At 40.2% G+C, this 21,870-nt stretch overlaps 1 protein-coding gene across 1 annotated transcript in view; it reads right to left on the bottom strand.

The window, feature by feature from the left end:
- The window catches only part of nr3c2 (nuclear receptor subfamily 3, group C, member 2), a 260,093-nt gene that overhangs the window by 73,160 nt on the left and 165,063 nt on the right, over positions 1–21,870 (bottom strand). The window contains exon 3 of the mRNA XM_078406024.1: positions 15,550–15,698. Coding sequence (XP_078262150.1) covers positions 15,550–15,698 — 149 coding nt within the window. The remainder of the gene's footprint in view (positions 1–15,549; positions 15,699–21,870) is intronic.

Below are 21,870 nucleotides of genomic sequence, written 5' to 3'. Positions count from 1 at the left end.
TTCTTCTTCTGCCGTATGTCTTTTAGACCTGCAGCTCCGTTGAGGCGAGCCAGGCCAACGTGTCATCGTCCAGGTCAATCAGACCTCGTTCACCATTCGGTGGCCTGTATTTGGGGCAACTGGCGACTATGTGCTCCACTGTCTGTGTTGGGTCCCCACACTCGCAGGAGGCACTGTCCACGAGACCCCACCTCTTCATCGCTACTCCATAGCGTCCGACGCCTGTCCTCAAGCGATCGAGGGATTGATTTTTAAAGTCAAGGTAGATCGATACTTTTATAGGAAAAGGGTCTAAAAGTTACTTTGACTATGTGTAGTTGAGGGTACGGTCAGATCTGTCATGAAATGACTGAGTACTCTGAAGGTGCCAACACCTACACTTCTTCCATATGTCAGTTTAGATGTTTATACATAGGCAATGAGCAAAACACAGGTCTCCAATGCATATAGTTTAAATTTGGCAGCTGTATAATAAATATGCAAATATGAGGGAAATAGAGGTCACTTGATTAAATTGTAATGGTGAGAGGCCAACATGGTTTGTTTAAAGATCCTGTAAACATTCTCAAGTGTGCAGTTCCGAGAACAGTGTTGTCTGTTTTCCCTATACGCTGATGTCTGCTGTCAGTTTTAGTATGGTTCATTCTGAAGTCAGCAGCTTCAAATTCCTGGGCTTTAACATCTTAGATTACCAGTCCTGGGCCTCGCACATACATGCAGATGTGGTTGCACTTCTACCTTATTAGAAGTTTAAAGAGATTTGGCGCGTAATCAAATACTCTAACAAACTTTTACAGCTGTACTCTGGTATTTGTGCATATGACAATGAACTTGACTTGTGGGAAGGAATTGCAGATGATGGTTTACACCGAAGATAGGCACAAAATGCTGGAGTAACTAAGCGGGACAGGTGGGATCTCTGGATAGAAGGAATGGGTGAAGTTTCCGGTTGAGACTGAAGAAGGGTCTTGACCCGAAACGTCACCCATTCTTTCTGAGTTAATCCAGCATTTTGTGTCTATCTTTGGTGACAATAAACTTGACTTGGCTTGACTTGATAACAGGTTCTCCCAGCTTCTGCCATGTAACCTTGCAGCTGTAACATCAGCTGCCAAGCCCAGAAGGGATGCACTATATAAGGGGCATGTTTTCAACTACCGAAGAGTCATGCTCCTTAAAGAATGGGTTTCTGAACTGATGGGAAAGGCATTGGTAAGTGGTCCGAGGGATCACAGGGACTGAGACAGGTCACATTAGCTATATCCTTCATGCTATATGGGACATCCTTTAAACCCACAACTAGAAACTTTTCAGACAATGTTAATGTCTATACATTCCTTCGTGTCATGCTCAGTAGTGTTCGCACCTGTCTTTAAAAAATATACCCTTGCCCCTGGGTGGCCCCTGGATGATATCCATTCCCATGTTTGAGGAGTGTCCCCACCAGAACTTGTCCCTCAATGTTCGGCAATGGATGGACCCTATGATTGTGGTCCTCCCCCACCAGCCCTTGGCGTTGGCTGCACCAAGCTTCACAACTAGATACAACAGCCAGGAGGTTATAAGGGAGATCTCTATATGAATACCTGCACTTGGGGAAGCCCAGTTTTTACTTTCCCACCTCACCTAGGCTGAAGGAAAGTTTGATGAACTCTTTCCACCATTTGTATGGATATTGAATGACCTACCTTCAGCACCAGTGGCAAAGATTGGCATCAGCAGCCTGCAGTAATTGTGAGGTATAATTTGATCCTCATTTTATTTGAGTCAGTAAGTAGTTTGTATTTTGTGACCTACTGATTGAATTTGTGACAGTAGGTCAGAAAAACACCGTGTGCGTCATTACATGTACTGAATACTGTGTGAAAATGACACGAGATTTAGGATTACTCGTGATCAGTGGTACCTGGTTTAATTTCCCCATGGGCCTGAAATAAGTACAAACACTTCAAAATATGCACAGTTGCACTTATGCATTATTTATGCAGTAAAAAATGATGCAAGTGTATATTGTGTAAACCAATTTTTTAGGCTTTAAAACGTAAAATCATTTTTTTTAACTGAAAAATTAAAATATTATAGAAAAGTGAAAACAATTGAGAATATTTAAATAAACTCAAATAGATTTAAAGAATTATATCATCCAGCATGCCCTTTGATCCCCTACAACTATTTTCCTCCATTGAAATCAATGCAAAAGAAAAATATATCCTTCACGTGGATCCCTCAGCATCTGCACAGGGGAATTGCTTTTAAGTCTGCAGCTGCCTGCAGTTTGGATCTGCATCTGCAGAAATCCAAAACTTGCTGGCATTTCCCCACAAAATACTAAAAACAAAGCCACTTTTCTCTCTGTTTATTCTCTGGTTTGTCCATATATTTCTCACAGTCAGTTCTAATATTTGTTTTGCGTCTCTCATTCAGTTCTTTCCTCTCTTGAAACTTTAGTAGTTCTTCCTCCTACACATTCATAACTCTTACACCAATTCTATATCTATGACTCTCATTGTTATAGTCTCTTCCTCTCATTCTCTGCATACTATTCCCTCTCACCATCATTTCTAACGAGTTTCTTTCCTCATCCATTTTACTCTTTAATGCACTTACAGCAACACTCCTGCCATATCACATTTTAATAGGCATGATAAACTTGGCCATATAGGTGATATGGGACATACTGAGGATAGGCAATCATGCTGGGGAATTGGGATCCAAATAGTCTGCCGGTAAGGAAAACCACCCAATGGCTCGGGAAGAAGGCAGCATGGCAGGTTAAACAGATAGAATAGTTTGGTGCCCAAGTATGGCAGAAATCTCTTGGGCTGAATGTGCAGGCTGGCTAAGCAGCTGAATAGGTAGAGTGAATACCTTGTGAATGGGAGAATGAATGTAGAGAGACAATCACCAGCTGCATCAATTACCATAAGGCATTCAAGCATGAAGACAACAAGGAGATCTTTGCAATGAAGCAGGGAAACAGTCAGCAGGCTTACCATTAGATACACAAAAGTGTTTACAGCCTCTGATCTGGGTGTTTTAATAAATTGAAATAGTTAGCAAAAAGACAAAAAAGGGATGAGATTTGTTTAAGAAGCACATGTTATATATGCGACACACAATTCAATTTCAATGAAAAATCATTCAGAAAAGTAAGTTATGGATTATTGCAGATTTTTCAGTCGTCTGTATATTTGAAATATTAATCCGAGGTGGACCCCAGGCATATGCCTGTCACTATTCTTCTGTTGAAATTTTCATTCACATGGATGACATGAGCCACTCATACAAAAAAAACCAGCCTCACATCTTCACTGTTAAATCTGCTTACCTTAGCTGGTTCCTAACCTTTGGAGTCTGGTAGTACCGCATTTATTTAATATATACCTATCCTCAACTTTCTCAGCCACATCCTCCACCACTCCACAGTTCATGGGCCCCATCTGATCCTCAACCAGCAACAACATTTGAAGAAGGGTCTCGACCTGAAACATCACCCATTCATTCTCTCCAGAGATGCTGCCTGTCCCATTGAGTACTCCAGCTTTTTGTGTCTATCTTTGATTATAACTAGGCACTAATCTTCTGCTTGAACTATTTCCTACCCATTCCTCAATTTCAAATATCATCACGAAACACTGACATCTCCGCCCAACCCAGCTGCAGAACCCCAATCAATCACTGACCATTTCCCCCCTAACAATATTCTAGCTTCACACTTCCAGTCTTGATCTGGTTTAAAGGTCCCTGGCCACTGACTCTCTTACTAATTTATTTGCCCAAACCACTTACTCATCATCTGACGCTCACACCAATGCCAGGCCTTCCCCTAGGCCTCAGCTGCTACTTTATTTTACAGTGGTGGACTCCCAAACAAAATATTCACTGGCCCGTTGCCCTCCCATCCAGTTACTGGGGCAGTTCTGTTGCCAATCGTTTTCTAGGCAATTTTTTTTTTCTCCGTTTAGGCCAAGAAATCAAAATAGAAAGTTTGAATAGAACAGTTAAGTCATTTAAAATATTTAGCAGGAAATAGACTTCTGAGGTTATTGTGGATATATCTAGTTCACTGCTGACTTTCCTTGAACATATAAAAGAGGTACTGTGTTGTTTGTAGCAAAGAAACAAAAACAGTGTTCAAGGATAGTCCCATGGCTCATCCTATTCACAAAAGTTAAGAATATTATCACTGAGATATTTTTGATATTAAACCGTGGAGGTAATGTTAAATAATGCTATGCTTATTCTTGGTGGAAGGGAGGGCCTCATAGCAAACTAGCAGAAAATCTCTGCATTAACATGTTAATAAAGTCGGAACAAATAGATTTCACCTAGTTAATAGTTGAAAGAAATATGATTCTAAAAATAGAGATTGGAAGTGGATAGGGAATTTAAAGATACTTGCAATAAGTTACCATAAAGGCTATTTGTAAAAGGTCGTAAGAGACAATATTTTTGTTCCCAAGCCAGGAAATCTGAGGAAGAAAGGAGATTAGCATTATAATTTTCACCCAAAATTCATTATTACTGTAGGACGTGATGGTGCGAACTTCTGATTCACTGCAGTTGGCTTTAATTGCATCTTAAATTTGATGAATCTTTTAATGATGTGAAGCTAATTCTAGTTAACAAGGACAATGATTGCAATGACTACTAAGGGAAGAGAGTAATATTACTTGCCAGACGTGAAGGTCGATAGTGAGAGGAAGGGGGATGCTTTGTTCGCCAGGGAATACCAGTTTAACAGAGTTTGCAGTAGCATTCCGTCAAGAGACATGCCAAACTAACAATGGGCCAGCTCCACGTGCTGCCCAGAATCCTCCAGTGATCTGCCACTTAACCTCTACGTAACAGGAGCACAAAGCAGAAGAGCATCTGGCACAGATTTGTGCTTCAAATGAGTGAGAATTGCTGGGAAGGGTGGAGAAAGGAGTGCTTCTATTTTGCTACACAGGTCTTATTTTTTTCATTTCCGAGGATGGGGATAACGCTGGCAATGCTCACACTTATTCCTGTACAGGACACACTCAAAAAGACCTTGATAATGCTTAAAATGTGCCTCAATGTTCTTCAGAGGAGACCAGCTAAGCATATCTCAAATCTGGCACTGGAAATACTCTCCAGATTGTTTTTTTCTAAAATACTCTTTGTAATCAGCTCCCCCCTGATTCCTTTAGATTACCATCACTATCACCTCCACTACAAATTTGTTCATGCTTCCCATGGGATATAAAAGTAAAGGGGCCTCAGAAAATGGGTAAACAGATCAATATAAGCAGCAACATAGGTCACCTAAGCGACTGATTTATTTCTAAGATAAAGAATAAATGTCCAATATAAACTTATTAGTCAGCCACATGTGAGTACTGTGCATTATTCCGTTCTGTGAAATACAAAAAAGACATGGAGGTACTGGTGAAAAAACAAGAAGAGATGTAAAGAGTAGGATGTAGATTTTCAATATAATGTTATGAGAGAACACGGATTGAAATGGGTAAATGTACCCATTTCAGGTACCTTGATGAAGGTTCTCGACGCGAAACGTCAGCATGGGAATGGTGGGCTGAAGGACCTGTTTCAATGCTGTATCTCTAAACTGAACAAAAGTGAAATCAATGAGTGAAATTCCATGTCATGATCATGGCATTTGGGGATGAAACCTTGCTCAAGACAGCATTAAACTACGTGACCAAGGTGTCCAGCTTCTCTCCAGAGGTGCTGCCTGTCCTGCTGAGTTACTCCAGCATTTTGTGCCTATCTTTGGTTTAAACCAGCATCTGCAGTTCTTTCCTACACAATGTGATATGGATCTTGCATAAGTGTGATTTGGTGCAGCTAGATTTTATGTGTAGTGGAAGATGAGAGGATGACATGTAATAAAGAAAACAAGACAGGAAGTAATAAGGTTGTGATGCAGGGGAATAGAGTCTAATATAGGTACAGGGTGATACAGTGGCACAGCTGATAGAGCTGCTGCCTTACAGAGATCCGGGTTCGATCTTGGCCTCGGGTACTGTCTGTGCGGAGTTTCCACGTTCTCCCTGTAACTGTGTGGATGTCCTACGGGTGTTCCGGTTTCATCCCATATCTGAAAAATGTGTGGGTTTGTAATTTGATTGGTCTCTGAAAACTGCTTCTCGTGTGTAGAAAGTGGGAAACTGGGATAACATAGAACTAGTGTGAATGGGTGATCGATGGTCAGCATGGGAATGGTGGGCTGAAGGACCTGTTTCCGTGCTGTATCTCTAAACTGAACAAAAGTGAAATCAATGAGTGAAATTCCATGTCATGATCATAGGCATATAGGGATGAAACCTTGCTCAAGACAGCATTAAACTACGTGACCAATGTGTCCACCAAGATGATCAACCTGGTGTTAATGACAACGGTGGAGAATGCTGTGAGCAGCAAGAATGCAAGAGGTATGCAATATGACCTCTCAAGCTTGCTCCACCATTTCTTTAAATCATGGCTGATCTCTGCGTGTCCTCATCCATTTCCTTGCCTGATGCCCATAATACTCAATTCCTCTTTAGCTGAACATTTTATTGAACTCAGCCTTGAAAATATGTAATGACTTGGCATTCTCAGTTTAGTTGGGTACAGAATGCCAAAGGTTTGTAACCCTGCAAAATATGTATTTGCTCTTTATTTCAGTCTTAAATGGTTTAGGCTTTACTTTGAGACTGTCCTCTAATTCAGTAATATCTTACCAGATAAAACCTCATCTCACAAACTCTTCTGTTCAGTCCACATAGGAGCTTACAGGATATCTCTCTGTATGATCGCCACTCATTTTCTAAAACACCAGAGCATAGAACCAATCTAATATTTATCAAGTAAGCCTTCCCTGCTATTCCTCAAAGGCAAGCACATTCTTTCTTAAATAAGGAGACCTGTACTTCAAGAGAGAAATAAAGAACTGCAGATGCTGGTTTGCAAAAAAATAAATAAAATGATGGAGTACTACCTCAGTGGGTCAGGCAGCATATCTGGAGAACATGTTGAGTATTTATTGCTAAATGACATGCATCTAGGATGAAAATAGTGAAGTATATATTCTATCATGTTATCATAAGATCATAAGTGATAGGAGCAGAATTAAGCCATTCGGCTCATCAAGTCTACTCCGCCATTCAATCATGGCTGATCTATCTCTCCCTCCTAACCTCATTCTCCTGCCTTCTCCCCATAACCCCTGACACCCTTCAGAATGTTATGGTCACTCATCCCTAAAGGATCATTTACTACATTTCCCATTACACATGGCCTTATGTATCTTAACTTGTTCTATGGTTGTGTTGACAGCCTATTGTACTAGGAAAATGTCTCATTATACAAACTCAATATCATCTTTGCCACTTTAAATTGCTCAATCTACGTAAAAATTGCTCAACAATATAGTTACCCTTAAAAGACCTATTATCAACCTCTGCCAATGATTTATTTCTTTTTAACTTCACTACTTTCTCATTTTCTCAAGAAAGGTCACTATTCCGTTATCCTTAAAGGGCCTGTCCCATTTAGGCAATTTTTTAGATGACTGCCGGCGACTGTCAAAGTCGTAGCAGATCGCCAAAATTTTCTTTTACCCGACGACAACGACCACGACAATGCCGGGTCAGGTCGAGATTACAGCGTCTTCGGAAACATCGCGAAATTCCCACGCTTATCAATGCTTCTCCGGCGCCCTAATTTTTGCTGAAATCACTGACAAGTCTGTAATTACTTGAGAGTTTTGAAATATAACATCTTGCCCGGGTTACTTGAAAACCAAGCATCACGGTAACAAGGCATAAACTGGATTGACTTCCAGTTTACTAATAGCAGTATTAAGAAATTTAATTTTAAACGTGGTTAAATGAATTTTTGTGCAGAGTGTGGGCATTCTTTGAAAATGTACGGGAGATGCATATCTGGTTTCTGGGCTGCATATCTGGGTTGGGAGCCTACTTTAAATGTATTCGCTGATGGCCATAAACATCGCGAAAATTCCCACGCTTACCCGACCGTCAAACTGTTGCCTCCAATCTACCTGTCAAATGTCCTGACGGTAAATAAATTGGTTAAACACAAGTATTTTATGGTATCTTCAAATAACTTTACTTAATTTAATATTACATGCTTCTAAATGCATCTAAGAGAACCTAGCAAACCTGGGGACAGCATGCGACAGCGCTTGCAATAAGCAACGATACCTGGCGACAAGCCAGCTGTCGCCAAGAAATTTCAATCCGGTTGATTTCTCAGCGACGCACCGAGATCCACTACGATTCTTTGAAGACTCCTCACGATCATGCCCGCGACACTCCGGCGAACAGCCTAGTCGCCGGCAATTGCCTTAAAATCGCCTAAGTGGGACAGGCCCTTAAGGTCTACCCTACTTCTCTTTTCATTCTCCTGATTTTTCCAAATGTCATGAATGCAGAATGTGTGGCAGGCTCAAACACAACAGCATTGGTCTTCCTGAGCTGAATCATAAGAAATTATGAGTCTATTTGTCTCTGCCACCCAGGCAGCCTGCATTGCCATCATGGTTATGTGGTTGAGCAAACCGGTGGAGTAACACAGGTGTTGCCAGCTCAAATAACCAGAGAAGGAAAACACATATTGAGCTTAAAAAGCTGAGTATCATGTTGTGAAAGTCAACAACAAAATGAAACCTTAAAGCTGCTCCAGTGTCTACCCTAAAATCACTCTGAAGGTTCAAATTTGCAGGAATCATTCTCTGAAAATTCATCCCCTCAGTTGGGGCAAATTCTTCATAAAGTTGCATTAATCTGTTGCACTCTATTTTCAAAAATAATTCAATGGCAATCAAACAAATGAATTTAATTGGCTGTGTCCCAACTTCTGTCCATCACCATTCACTCGCTGGCCTTAGTGATGGGGCACTGGTGTCTGATCTGGTCATTGCTACACTGCTGAATATTACATTTCCCCCCAGTTTCATGTATCTTGTGTTTGTTTCCTGTATCTTGTGTTTGTTTCCTGTATCTTGTGTTTGTTTCCTGTATCTTGTGTTTGTTTCATGTATCTTGTGTTTGTTTCATGTATCTTGTGTTTGTTTCATGTATCTTGTGTTTGTTTCATGTATCTTGTGTTTGTTTCATGGATCTTGTGTTTTATGACTGTCGGCAAATCAATTTCACTCCTGGGATAAATAAAGTTCTACCATGTCGTATCGTATTGTATGAATGAATGAATGAATGAATGAATGAATGAATGAATAAGTTTATTGGCCAAGTATGCATATACAAGGAATGTGCCTTGGTGCTCCGCTCACAAATGACAACACAAACATACAGTTAACAATTAATAATAAAGCATAAACATATCAAAACAATAAGGATACAACGTTATGGTCTAAACATGTGGGTGAAAATAAACCAGAGCAAAAAAGAGACTACAGACTTTGGTTATTGAGTAGAACTATCACTCGTGGAAAAAAGCTGTTTTTATGTCTGGCTGTGGCTGCTTTGACAGTCCGGAGTTGCCTTCCAGAGCGAAGTGCTTCGAAGAGTTTGTGGCCAGGGTGAGAGGGGTCAGAGATGATCTTGCCCGCTCGCTTCCTGGCCCTTGCAGTCTACAGTTCATCAATGGGGGGAAGGTTGCAGCCAACAACCTTCTCAGCTGTGTGAACGATCCGTTGCAGCCTCCGGATGTCGTGCTTGGTGGCTGAGCCAAACCAGACCATGATGGAGAAGGTGAGGACGGACTCAATGATAGCAGTATAGAATTGGACCATCATTGCCCGTGGCAGATTGTGTTTCTTCAGTTGCCGCAGGAAGTACATCCTCTGTTGGGCCTTTTTGATGGGTTTGGGTGGTGAGCTGCCCCTTGCTATGGCTGGAATGCTAGTGGGCCCATCATCCAGTGGTGCAGGTTGGCAAGAAGAGTGGATGGATGGCAGAACAGCTTCATCTATGGGAGAGTCCCAATTCTCCAACCTACCTATTGCAGACATTGGACTTTTTCGCTAGAACTGTTATGCTACAAGTCTGATAACTATATTCTGCACTCTGTATCTTTCTCTTCACTCTACCGTTTGTACTTGAGTTTGGCTTGAGTGTATTTATACGCAGCATTATCTGATTTGATTGGATAGCACATAAACAAAAACATTTTGTTTTATTTTGGTACACGTGACAATAATAAACCTAAAATCTAAACCTGATGATTGGAGGTGAGGTTAAAAATCTTATACTTGCATGTGAGAAGGATCAAAGGAAAACTGGCAGCAAAAATTGGGAAGTGAGGATTGACGCATTAGTGATGGGGGTAGAGGTGAAAATTGCAACACATGAGATAATGTGAGCTGTACGTTAAGGAGAATGGAGGGAATGGGTTGGTTCAGTAGAGGGAAAAGGAGATATCCAACCATTTACAAGGATAAAAACAAATAATTTGTGCCTATGATTTAGGAAGTCATGACGCAGCTTTATAGGACTTTGTTTAGGCCACATCTGGAGTAATGAGTGCAGTTCCGATCGCCCTATTACAGGAAGTATATGGAGACTTCAGAAAGGATGCAGAGGAGATTACGAAAACGATGCCTGTATAAAGGGCCTGACCCACTTAGGCGATTTTAAGGCGACTGCCGGCGACGACTGCCGGCGACGACTGTCGGCGACAGTTCGGCGAGGTGTCGCGGGCATCATCATGAGGAGTCTTCCAAAAATCGTAGTGGTTCTCGGTGCGTCACTGAGAAATCATCCGGTTTGAAATTTCTCGGCGACAGCTGGCTTGTCACCAGGTATCGTTGCTTATTGTGGGCGCTGTCGCATGCTGTCCCCAGGTTTGATAGGTTCTTAGATGCATTTGGAAGCCCTTAATATTAAAATAAGTAAAGTCATTTCAAAATACCATAAAATGCTTGTGTTTAACCAATTTATTTACCGTCAGGACATTTGACAGGTAGATTGGAGGCGACAGTTTGACGGTCAGGTAAGCGTGGGAATTTCCGCGATGTTTATGGCCATCAGCCATTACATTTAAAGTGGGCTCCCAACCCAGATATGCAGCCCAGAAACCAGATATGCATCTCCCGTATATTTTCAAAGAATGCCCACACACCTTTCATAAAAATCCAATTAACCACTTTTAAAATTATGTTTTTTAATACCTATTAGGAAACTGGAAGTAAATCCAGTTTATGCCTTGTTACAGTGAAGCTTGGTTTTCAAGTAACCCGGGCAAGATGTTATAGTTCAAAACTATCAAGTACTTACCGACTTGTCAGTGATTTCAGCGAAAGTTAGGGCGCCGGAGAAGCATTGACAGCATGGGAATTTCGCGATGTTTCCGAAGACGCTGTAATCTCAACCTGACTCAGCATTGTCGTGGTCATTGTCGTTGGGTAAAAGAAAATTTTGGCGATCTGCTACGACTTTGACAATCGCCGGCAGTCGCCAAAAAAAATCGCTTAAGTGGGACAGGCCCTTTAGGGGACATTAGCTACAGGCAGAGGTTGGACAGGCATTGCTTTTTAACTCTCGAATGCCGGAACAAGGCGAGACCTAATAGAAATATTTAGTTTCAGTTTAGAGATACAGCGCGGAAACAGGCCCTTCGGCCCATTGGGTCCACGCTGACCAGCGATCCCTGCACATTAACACTATCCTACATTCACTAGGGACAATTTTTACATTTACCAAGCCAATTAACCTACAAACCTGTACATCTTTGGAGTGTGGGAGGAAACCGAAGATCTTGGAGAAACCCCATGCAGGTCACGGGGAGAACGTACAAACTCTGTACAGACAGCACCCATAGTCAAGTTTGAACCTGGGTCTCCGGCGCTGCATTCGCTGTAAGGCAGCAATTCTACTGCTGCACCACCGTGACCGCACAAATACATTAAATTATGTGAGGCATAGAGAAGATAGACAGTCAGAACCCTTTTCCCAAGATGGAAATATTAAATTCGAGAGGGCATAGTATTAATTGAGAGGGGCAAAGCTTAAAGGAGACTAGACCAAGTGTAGTACGAGAGTAGACTAAGTTGGGCCCAAACCTCTCCTACATTGGTGCAGCACCCCCTCCTCCTCCCCCTTCCCCCCATCCCAAATACTTGTAGAAACAAGGAACTGCAGATGCTGGTTTACAAAAAAAAGATACAAAGTGCTGGATTAACTCATTGGTCAGGCAGCATCTCTGGAGAACATGGTTAGGTGACATTTTGGGTTGGGACCCTTCTTCAACTTTGTATTCTTACATTGCCCCAAAAGGTATGATGCATGGAGAATGTCATCACTCACCCTGCATGTCTCTGATGCATCATTGTGTCCAGCAAACCTGGTAGTACACACCACATTCCCTCCATATGGAAAACTACCCAGAAATTATTGCTGCCATATTTAACAGCAGAAAAGCAATCAACCTTCAGTTGCACAACATTGAAAACAAATAGCATCGTGCCATTGAATTTTTGACAGCTGGTGCTTTGCCTACCAGTGATGAATTTAAATGATGTGCATATATTCAAATTTAAATTAACTTTCTCAGAAGTACAGCAGATGATTTTTTTTTAAATCGAAAAACATATCATTTTCCAATTTGTAATGTGAATTAGTACAAACAAGATGCATGGGACTCATGGTGATTTTGGTAGTTTACCCTCAGAAGACAAAGAGTTGGGATGGTAGGGTTTTATACTGGCAAGACAGACTTGATCAGTGGTGTTCCACAGGGATCAGTGCTTTGACCTCCATTGTTTGTGATATGTATAAATGATTTGGAAGGAAATGTAAATGAGTTAGTTAGTAACTTTGCAAACAACACAAAATTGTTGCAGATAATGAAGCAGCCTGCCAAAGGGTACAGCAGGTTATAATCAGTACCAAATATGGGCGGAGAAATAGCAGATGGTCATTGGTGAGACAAGCCGTTGGTGAGACCTCAAATGGAGCATTGTGCACAGTTCTGGTTCTCTGCTATGGGAGGAACGTCATTAAGCTGGAAAGGGTGCAGAAAAAGGTCATGAAGTTGTTACTGGGACTGGAGTGCTTGAGTTATAAGTAGAGGCTGGATAGCCTGGGACTTTTTTGTTGGGAGCTTTGGGGGCTGAGGAGTGATCTTATAAAAATATATAAAATCATAAGGGGTGCAAATAAGATGGATGACAATAGTCTTTTCTCCAGGGTAGGGGAGACTGAAACGAGCGGACATAGATTTAATAGTGGAAGAGGAAGATTTAAAAGAGACCTGAGGCACAATGTTTTCACATGGAGGGTAGAGGGCACATGGATGAGCTGCCAGGGAAAGCTGTAGAGACTTGCAAAATCAGAATGTTTAAAAGGCATTTGCATGCGTACATTGATTCTACGACCACAAAAGGTAGAAATTTATGGGCAGACTGTTGAAGAAATTGCTGTACTTCCTATCCATATTCCCACCTGTCCCATAAAGTTAAGCATTACTCCAGGCCCTACAGGGTGTCAGGTACCTGGGATATTACAATGTTGTATAAAGCCATTACTGACGTTGCTTACTGCAGGCAGCAAAATTTAAAAAAATACACCCCCTAAATTATATTTAGATTTTTAAGTCTGTCTAAGGTTCCCAAAGCGAACAAACCAAAGTTGTTATTCAGTTGGGATTAAACTGCACTGGATGAAATTTTTTTCAGCCAGTTTTGATGTCTGGCTTTTGATGTAAATATCAAGGCCACAGAGTAATTCTCGGCATTTTTTGTGGTTTAAAATGGGCTTTCACAAGAGCAAACAATGACGGCACAGCCATGTGTTTTGGTGTACATCTGTGCAGCATCTGAAGAGATAAAGCAAAGGGAGATTTTACATCCGTCCACGCCCTACCATCAGTGATGAGCTAAGCAAATCCTTTAGAATTATCAGTACCACTGGAATCAGATGCACAAGTCACATAAACATTTGCAGATATAATTTTCATCCAGGGCCACCTAGACATTTGCCAAGAAAACATCACAGGCAAAGAAAAATCATTCTACAACAGGAGAACATGCAGCATATGCACAAATCACACGGAGTCTGCATAGCAGTTCTTTTTGTGAAATATACTACTATATACATGGGTGACTATCAGGAATGAGATTACCACAAAATCAGCAAGGAAATATTCTCAATTATATAACTTAGTACAGGCAGGATCATATTTCACCATGAATAACTAAAGAAACAAACACTTGCATTGACGAAGCTTAATAACAACTGCCTAAGAAGGAAACATTAGGCTCATATGTAATTTCCAGTTTTCTTTCTTTTATCTTTTATGGTACCATATGGAAACAGATGGTGGACGGGCAGTTTCGTTAGCTCCACCACCAAGGCCCCTACTCCTCCTTCCCCTCCGACAACCCTTCTGAAAGCCCTCCACCAATGATGCTGGCCAAGAAAAGGAATTGAAATGCAGTTTAAAATTTGGCAGTCCTTGAACTCACTTGCTGGTTTCTCTGAGAGCAAAAATGTAACTGGTGCAAAGTCAAGCTCAGAAATGAAAAGATTTATTGAACTGCTTTTAGCATTGAAGTGTACATCTGAAAGAGTGGAATCTAAGGTTTATCTCACCTACTGAAAATGTAATGGAAGGGTGAATGCCAGTGGGGAAAGGCCGACACATGGTTTCAACACGAGTGGCACGGTGGCGCAACGGTGGAGCTCCTGCCTTACAGTGCTGGAGACCTGGGTTCGATTCTGACGACAGGTACTGTCTGTACGGAGTTTGTACATTCTCCCCGTGACATTTTCTCCGAGATCTTTGATTTCCTCCCACACTCCAAAGATGTACAGGTTTGTAGGTTAATTGGCTTGTGTAAGGTAGTGTTAATATGCGGGCATCGCTGGCCGGTGCAGACTCGGTGGGCCGAAGAGTCTGTTTCTGTGCTGTATCTCTAAACTAAACTAAACACAGCTTTCACCGAATTTATTTTTTAATTTGCTATTTGGGTAAATGAGGAAGTGACCATCTGCATGATCTGTTCACATGATGTCAAAATAAATCATTACAAATACTGGACAAGGGAAGATTTTCCATCTTGTTACTAAATACATTAACACATTGACTGGCGAAAAACATCGAAGTTGAAGAGTAAAGATAATCAATTAAGTGAAATTGATGAAGGCTTCCAAAGAAATGTACAACATCATACTAGGAACTGAACACCTCGGGCCACACTTTGAAGGAACAAAAACAAAATCAGCAGCGGTGAAGAGTATAAACAAGATTAACACCAAATCGCTTTTTTGGTGTAAAATTAATCCTTATTTCCCCCACAGCAGAGAATATGCAGACAACTCTACAGGAAAGCACTGCTGCTTATCTGATTGTGTATTAATTGCAGTATTGTACTATTCACCAAGTACCGATAAATTATATTGATATAATAATAAGTCTGAAGAAGAATCTCGACCACGTCACCTGGAATACCTGCTGAGTTACTCCAGGACTCTGTGTCCCTTTGCTGATCAATAATTAGATATGCAGATCAGACAGAAGCAGCAGCTGATGAGGTTAACTGAAAAACAATCAGAGTATAAAAGAGATGATCCCAGAGGGGGTAAAAGAGATGATTACCTTCCACAGCTCTTTTGAAGAAAACTTTGCAACTGCCGCAGGTAAGGACACCGTAATGACATCCCGATGCCTCATCCGCACAAACCAAACACACCTTTGAAGGTGTTGTGGTCACTGATGAACAGCTCCGATCCAGTCTCATCGGGGAGCTGAAACAGATGACATTTTCCAACTTTAGAAATGTGGTATGAATCTCTTTTCTTAATGGACTTTAACAATCAAGGTGCTCATACTTGCTGTTCAAGGTGAATACAGCACAAAATAAAACAAGACCATTTCAGATCATAAGAAGAATCCATCAATACTTATTTTATATTGTAATACATTGTAATATACACTTTAAATAAAACTTTCACAGCAGTTCAGCTTCGTGATTCATTAATCTCCTGGTTTACTTTAGGAGATTTTGTACCCACTACAGAACAGTCATTCCATCAAAGTTCATCCTTAACAATTGGAGTCAAATGGGTTCTCTCTTTTAGACAATAAGTTCAAGTAAGGGATCATACAATAGCAGTTCAGACATTTATACTTCTGAAATCACCTGCATCAAATAACCTTGCAGCAGCATAGCTTCTCATATATTAGTGCTATTTTTTTAAAAAACCTGTTATTCTTCCATGGCTGTACGTGTTTGTCAAAGTACAAAGCACTTTTTAATATTTCTTACATGGGGACTCTCCTCAGATGTCTAAATAGTGCAAAATAAAATAATGTCTTGCAGGTTCAGGAATTTCAGATCAACTCTGAATAAGTGCTAAGATTGTTTTTCTTGTTGGAAAAATTATTTATTCACTTTGATTTGCTCTTATCATTTCTACAGCTTACGTATTTGATGCTCAAATTACCTAGTGTGTAGGCATCTCAGCTCGCTACAGAAACGTTGCTGTCCACTGACGAATCCCAGAACACAGAAAGCTGGCCAGAAAAACTAACCCAAAATGAGATTAAATTACCACAGTAACTCCACTGTTAAAAATGCAGGAGCAAACCTTTGTTAGAAAGGCTTCCTTTGGAACCACCAGCTAGTTTAGTTTAGTTTATTGTTGTCATATGTACTGAGGTACAGTGAAAAGCATATTGGTTGTATGCTATGCAGTCAGTAAAAAGACTATATGATTACAGTCAAGCTGCCCACAGTGTATGGACACAGGATAAAGGGCATAACATTTAGTGCAAGATAAAAAGCCAGTATAGTCCGATTAAAGATAGCTCGAAGGTCCCCAATGTGGTAGATGGGTGGTCAAGGACTGCTCTCCAGTCAATAGGGGGACTTTACGGTTGTTTGATAACAGCTGGGCAGAAACTGGCCCTGATTTGTACCAGTGTCATTTCTGAGGTGATATACAGGTCAGAGAATGGTTTGAGAATGCAACACACTTCGATAATCACATTAAGACAAACCTTCCTGGCTGTGACTGGTGGTTCCACAGCAGCCATTTTAACAGCAAGACTAATTGCTGCAATGTGATTTTCAGCACGTGATTGCCAGATGATGTTTTGAAATATTGTCACTCTGTTTTAATTTTTAAGTGCCTCATAACTTTTTATTTTCTTAATTCTTTCCATGAGGTTGAATCCCATCTTAAATATTCTGGAGAATATTAAAAGTTATAAGATCAATTACAAGATTTGACTGGAGCCAAAGTTCCACCCTCATCCCCCACTCCCCCTGCTCTAAGCTTTGTCTCCTTTTAAAGCCTGTCAGGGGGGTTTAGGGGCTGAGACTCTGTCTTCCACCAGAGATGCCTCTTTGTGCTGAGTCCTTGCTGTTCACTGACATTGTACCTTTGCATTTGGGCTAAGTGAGTATGGCCATGAAGGCAGGTGGCTGGTTGAGGCCAGGAAGATCCAAGCCACTGATAAAATCATCTGATCTCAAGCTTTATCATTGTTTTCAAGCACTCTAGCCCGTTCATTTCCCTATATGCAGTTGTTGCAATCATTCCGCAATGTTTCCTTGCTTGTCTTCAATATGCTACTGTTGGGTTAATCAACAGATTACGAGCAGTTAACCTGTCACATTTTATGCCACTGATGATTTGTACTATTGTGCTGTGCAGAGATACAGTGACTCAATTTAACATGAATTTCCTGTCAAATGAAAAGAATTAAAATTAAATATTGACTGAAAGAATTTTCAAATAAATTCAGTTCACAGAATTGTCAGCTGTAAAAACATCCTTCAGCATTAGCCATTTTAGCTACGTGCCTGAACAGCAGAGTGAGCATTCATTACAAACCTTTCATGATTGTTAAGAGGTTGATATTACAAGTTAATTGCCACTAAAATAGTGAGGACTGGTTTGTCAAAACCATGACACAGATTAATTACTATCCCAAACTCAAATAGTTGGAATTAATACATTATTGTAGTAGAATAATGATAGTACCTGATTATATAATAAATGGCTTCCCATCACTCTTATTAGAACAAGTGAAGTTTAGCTTTAAATGGCTGGTTTTCTCAGCGACACCCACATTCAAGTAATACAGACTGTTAATTTGTTCTTTTTTTAAAATTTTATTTTAATTTTTAATTTTTAATTTTTTAAAGCATATGTACCAATAATAATAAACGACAAACTGGTTATAGAGTTCTTACATAGCTTCAATTTTTAAATTTTTAAAGAAAAAATGAAGATGAAAAGAGGCTGGAAAAAAAGACTATAAACTAATAGAGAGAGAGCAAAGAAAAAAGAGAATTACTAACATAAAGATTATGGGGATAGGTCCGGGAGTTAATGAGTATAGTTGTACATCCAACCCTAAACTCAAGTTTTAACTTTAGTTTTAAATTTTAGTTTTGTGACAAACCCATTTACTTTTTTAAAAATTCAATAAATGGAGACCATATTTTAAAAAATTGATCTGGTTTGTCAATTAAGGCAAACCTTATTTTTTCCAAATGCAAGGTCTCGGTCATTTCCGTAATCCACATTTTGATTGTGGGGGTTACTGTTTTTTTCCAAAATTTAAGTATTAATTTTTTCGCAGTTATTAAACTGTAGTCAAGAAAGCGTCTCTGACTTAGCGTAAAGTTTGTAATGTGTTCTGATAATCCTAAAATTATCAATTTTGGATCTAAATCCAGTTGGTTATCGATAACTTTAGAAATTATTTTTAAAATATCGATCCAAAAATTTTGCATGTTTGTACAAGTCACAAAAGTGTGAGTTAAATTGGCTTCTTGAAATTGACATTTATCAAATAACCATACCCCTCCAGTTCCACAAACAGTGATAAAATATTAGGTTTCGTATAAGGTATCACAGGAGTATCTTCTGATATATTGAAGCATTACAACAAAATATCTAAAGAAACTCATGTGCCACGGAGGCAGCTGGTAGAGCCGCTGCTTCACACACCAGAGACCCAGGTTCAATCCTGACCTCGGCTGCTGCCTATGTGGAGTTTGCACATTCTCCGTGTGATCACGTGGGTTTCCTCTGGGTGCTCAGGTTTTCTCCCACATCCCAAAGATGTGCAGGTTTGTAGGTTAAATGGCTTCTGAAAATTGCCCCTAGTGCGTAGGGAGTGGATGCAACAGTGGAATAATATAGAACTAGCGTGAACGGGTAATCGATGGTCAGTGTACATTCGGTGGACCAAAGGACCCGTTTCCATACTGTATCTCTAAACATAGAATATGATTAACATCCAATTTATAACTATGGATTTTACTGTCTAGCTCAATAAAAACACTGGTTTTGAAGAGGGTGTGGAATTGGTTTAACAGGATGCTGCCTCGATTAAAGGGCATTACCTATTGAGGAGAGGTTGATAAACTTGGATTATTTTCTCTGATGCTTTGGAGGCTGAAGGGAGACCTGATAGAAATATATAAAATTATGAGAGGCCTAGATAGAGTAGACAGTCAGAAACTATTTTCCCATGGTGGAATTATCAAAGCCGAGACGGCATAGCTTTGAGGTGGAAGAGGGATATTTTAAAGGGGAAGCGCGGAGCAGGTTTTAGTTTAACATAAAGTGGTCTCAAAGGCTAAACCACGGGATCCAGGGCGTTGGCAAATAGAATCCAAAATTCACTCAGTAATAGGAATCCCGAGACTATGGGTATTGGTGCTACTGTTCGTTATATACATGTGGACATGAATGTAGGGAGTGCGTTCACTGATGCCACAAAAATTGGTGCTGGTGTTGTAGAAAGTGAGGGGGTGGGGAGGGCAGCCTTAGGCTACAGGACAACACAGAGCATTGAGGTAATTCTTGCTGGTAAGACAAATATGGCTGGGACTTTCGCAATGAAGGTGTGGGCTCTTAAAAATACTGAAGAATCGTAAGGCCGTACTTTACAGCTGTAAAGCCTAAGGATCCCTGAATGTAACCACACAGATAGAAAGCATACAGGATACTTGTCTTAACTAGCTGGGCATATAAATTAAAGCTGGGTGATTATAACTCAGGAAAACATTGGTCACGCCATGGTTGTAGTACTGTGTGTAGTTCTGATATGCCATATTATAGTAAGGACCTGATTGAGTTATGCATAATTAAGAGGGATGCTGATGCAGAACATAGTAAACAATTCTTTCATATGGCAAAGGTGCATTAAACCAGAGGACATTGGTTTAAAGTAAGGGGAAAGGGATTTAGATAGGATTTGAGGAAGATTTGTTTTTATCAGAGGTGACAGGAAGTTGGAATGCACTGCTCAAGGGGCAAATGGAGGAAGAGACTCATAGCTTTAAAGTATATTGACAAGTACTTGAAGCTTTAATTTTAGCTTTAGAGATACAACATAGAAACAGGCCCTTCAGCCCAGAGAGTCTGCGTCGGCCAACAATCACCTGTACACTGGTTCTATCCACACACTAGGGACAATTCACAGAATTCAATTAACCTACAAATCTGTATGTCTTTGGAATGTGGGAGGTAACCGGAACACCTGGCGAAAACCCATGTGGTCACAGGAAGAACGTACAAATTCCGTACAGACAGCACCCGTAGTCATGATCAAACCCGGGTATCTGGTGCTGTAAGAGCAACTCTATCACTGCGCCACTGTGCCGCCCAGGAATTGGTACGGATAGGTACTTAATTGTCAGTATGGACATGGTGGGCCAAAGGACCTTTGCTGTGTGACTTGATGACTCTATGAACCCTACAATTTCCTCAGTCTTGTCAGATATGGCAGAAATAAGTAAACTTCTGTCATTGCACTTAGAATGGATTTTATTTAAGGTTTCATTTGATCAAGTTATTTTCACTAACTGTTCCCTTAAATTAACCGTTGAGGCAATCATAATAAAAATGAAAATATTTTAATTTGAAATTATTGCGCAACTCCGCCCAGCCGCATATTCTTGCAAAGGTCTGTGGGTGTATATTTTTCAAGTTGTTTGAAAATTCCTGCTTTGCTTCCATTTTCTCTCAGTAAATAATCAAACAACAGAGTGAATGAAATCGTGGAAATTCAAGTATCAAGTCATCTATTTTTTTAAATCTATACCTCATTAAGTAAATCATCTTGTGCTTTCATACATGCATCACATCTCTGGAACCACAGCAAAGGAATCTTGAAACATATGCAGAAGACATGAAAACAAATGGAAAAATAACATAGAAAGGAGCAGCTGGAATATAGGCAGACAAAGACCGGCATGGATACATCCAATACTGAAACAGCTTAGGTGGTAGAAATGCAATGTGGGTCTGCTATATTAACAAAGAACTACTGTGCTCCATTAATTATTCTCAAATGTTATTAACAAGAGTCCAGGAGGCAGCAAACAGATTTCCACTCATTTGTATTGAAGAATGGGAGGTAATTTTCCACAAACCTCCATAGTAGCATTAAGGTTAAGGTTTGGTCTCTTGCCTAGAACTGGCTTGCTATAATGTTTAATCATTGTCTGCTGGATTCAGCTTAGTCTATTTACAAACCCAAAACAAGTGGCTAGTATAATCAACTGGTGGTATTGGTGCCTCTGAAATCAACGATAATCCAAAAATAATTAAAACAAATAGTTAAGCTATTTTTACCCAGTGAACATTAAAAATATAATGGTTTATTTTACCATTTTCCCTAACTGGCATTCTTCCACTGACATGTTGGGCGTTCACCATTTTTTTTCTGAACGAGCTACAACTCACAATGCTGTGCACAAGGCTTCTATTTTCTGTTGAGAACAGCTGTGCCTTTGCAACTACACTGCAAGGCCTGTGAACAAGAACTACATATGGCTGGTAAACCACATCTAGGACACAATGGGTGAAGAATTTGGTAGATATCTTCTTTAAAGTCTCACAATGTTTTTGGGGAAAAAAGATATATAATAATGATGGGTTATGATGAATA

This window comes from Rhinoraja longicauda, chromosome 1, assembly GCF_053455715.1.
Source record: "Rhinoraja longicauda isolate Sanriku21f chromosome 1, sRhiLon1.1, whole genome shotgun sequence".
NCBI classification, from domain to species: Eukaryota; Metazoa; Chordata; class Chondrichthyes; order Rajiformes; family Arhynchobatidae; genus Rhinoraja; species Rhinoraja longicauda.
This window is presented reverse-complemented; position numbering and strand designations above follow the sequence as displayed.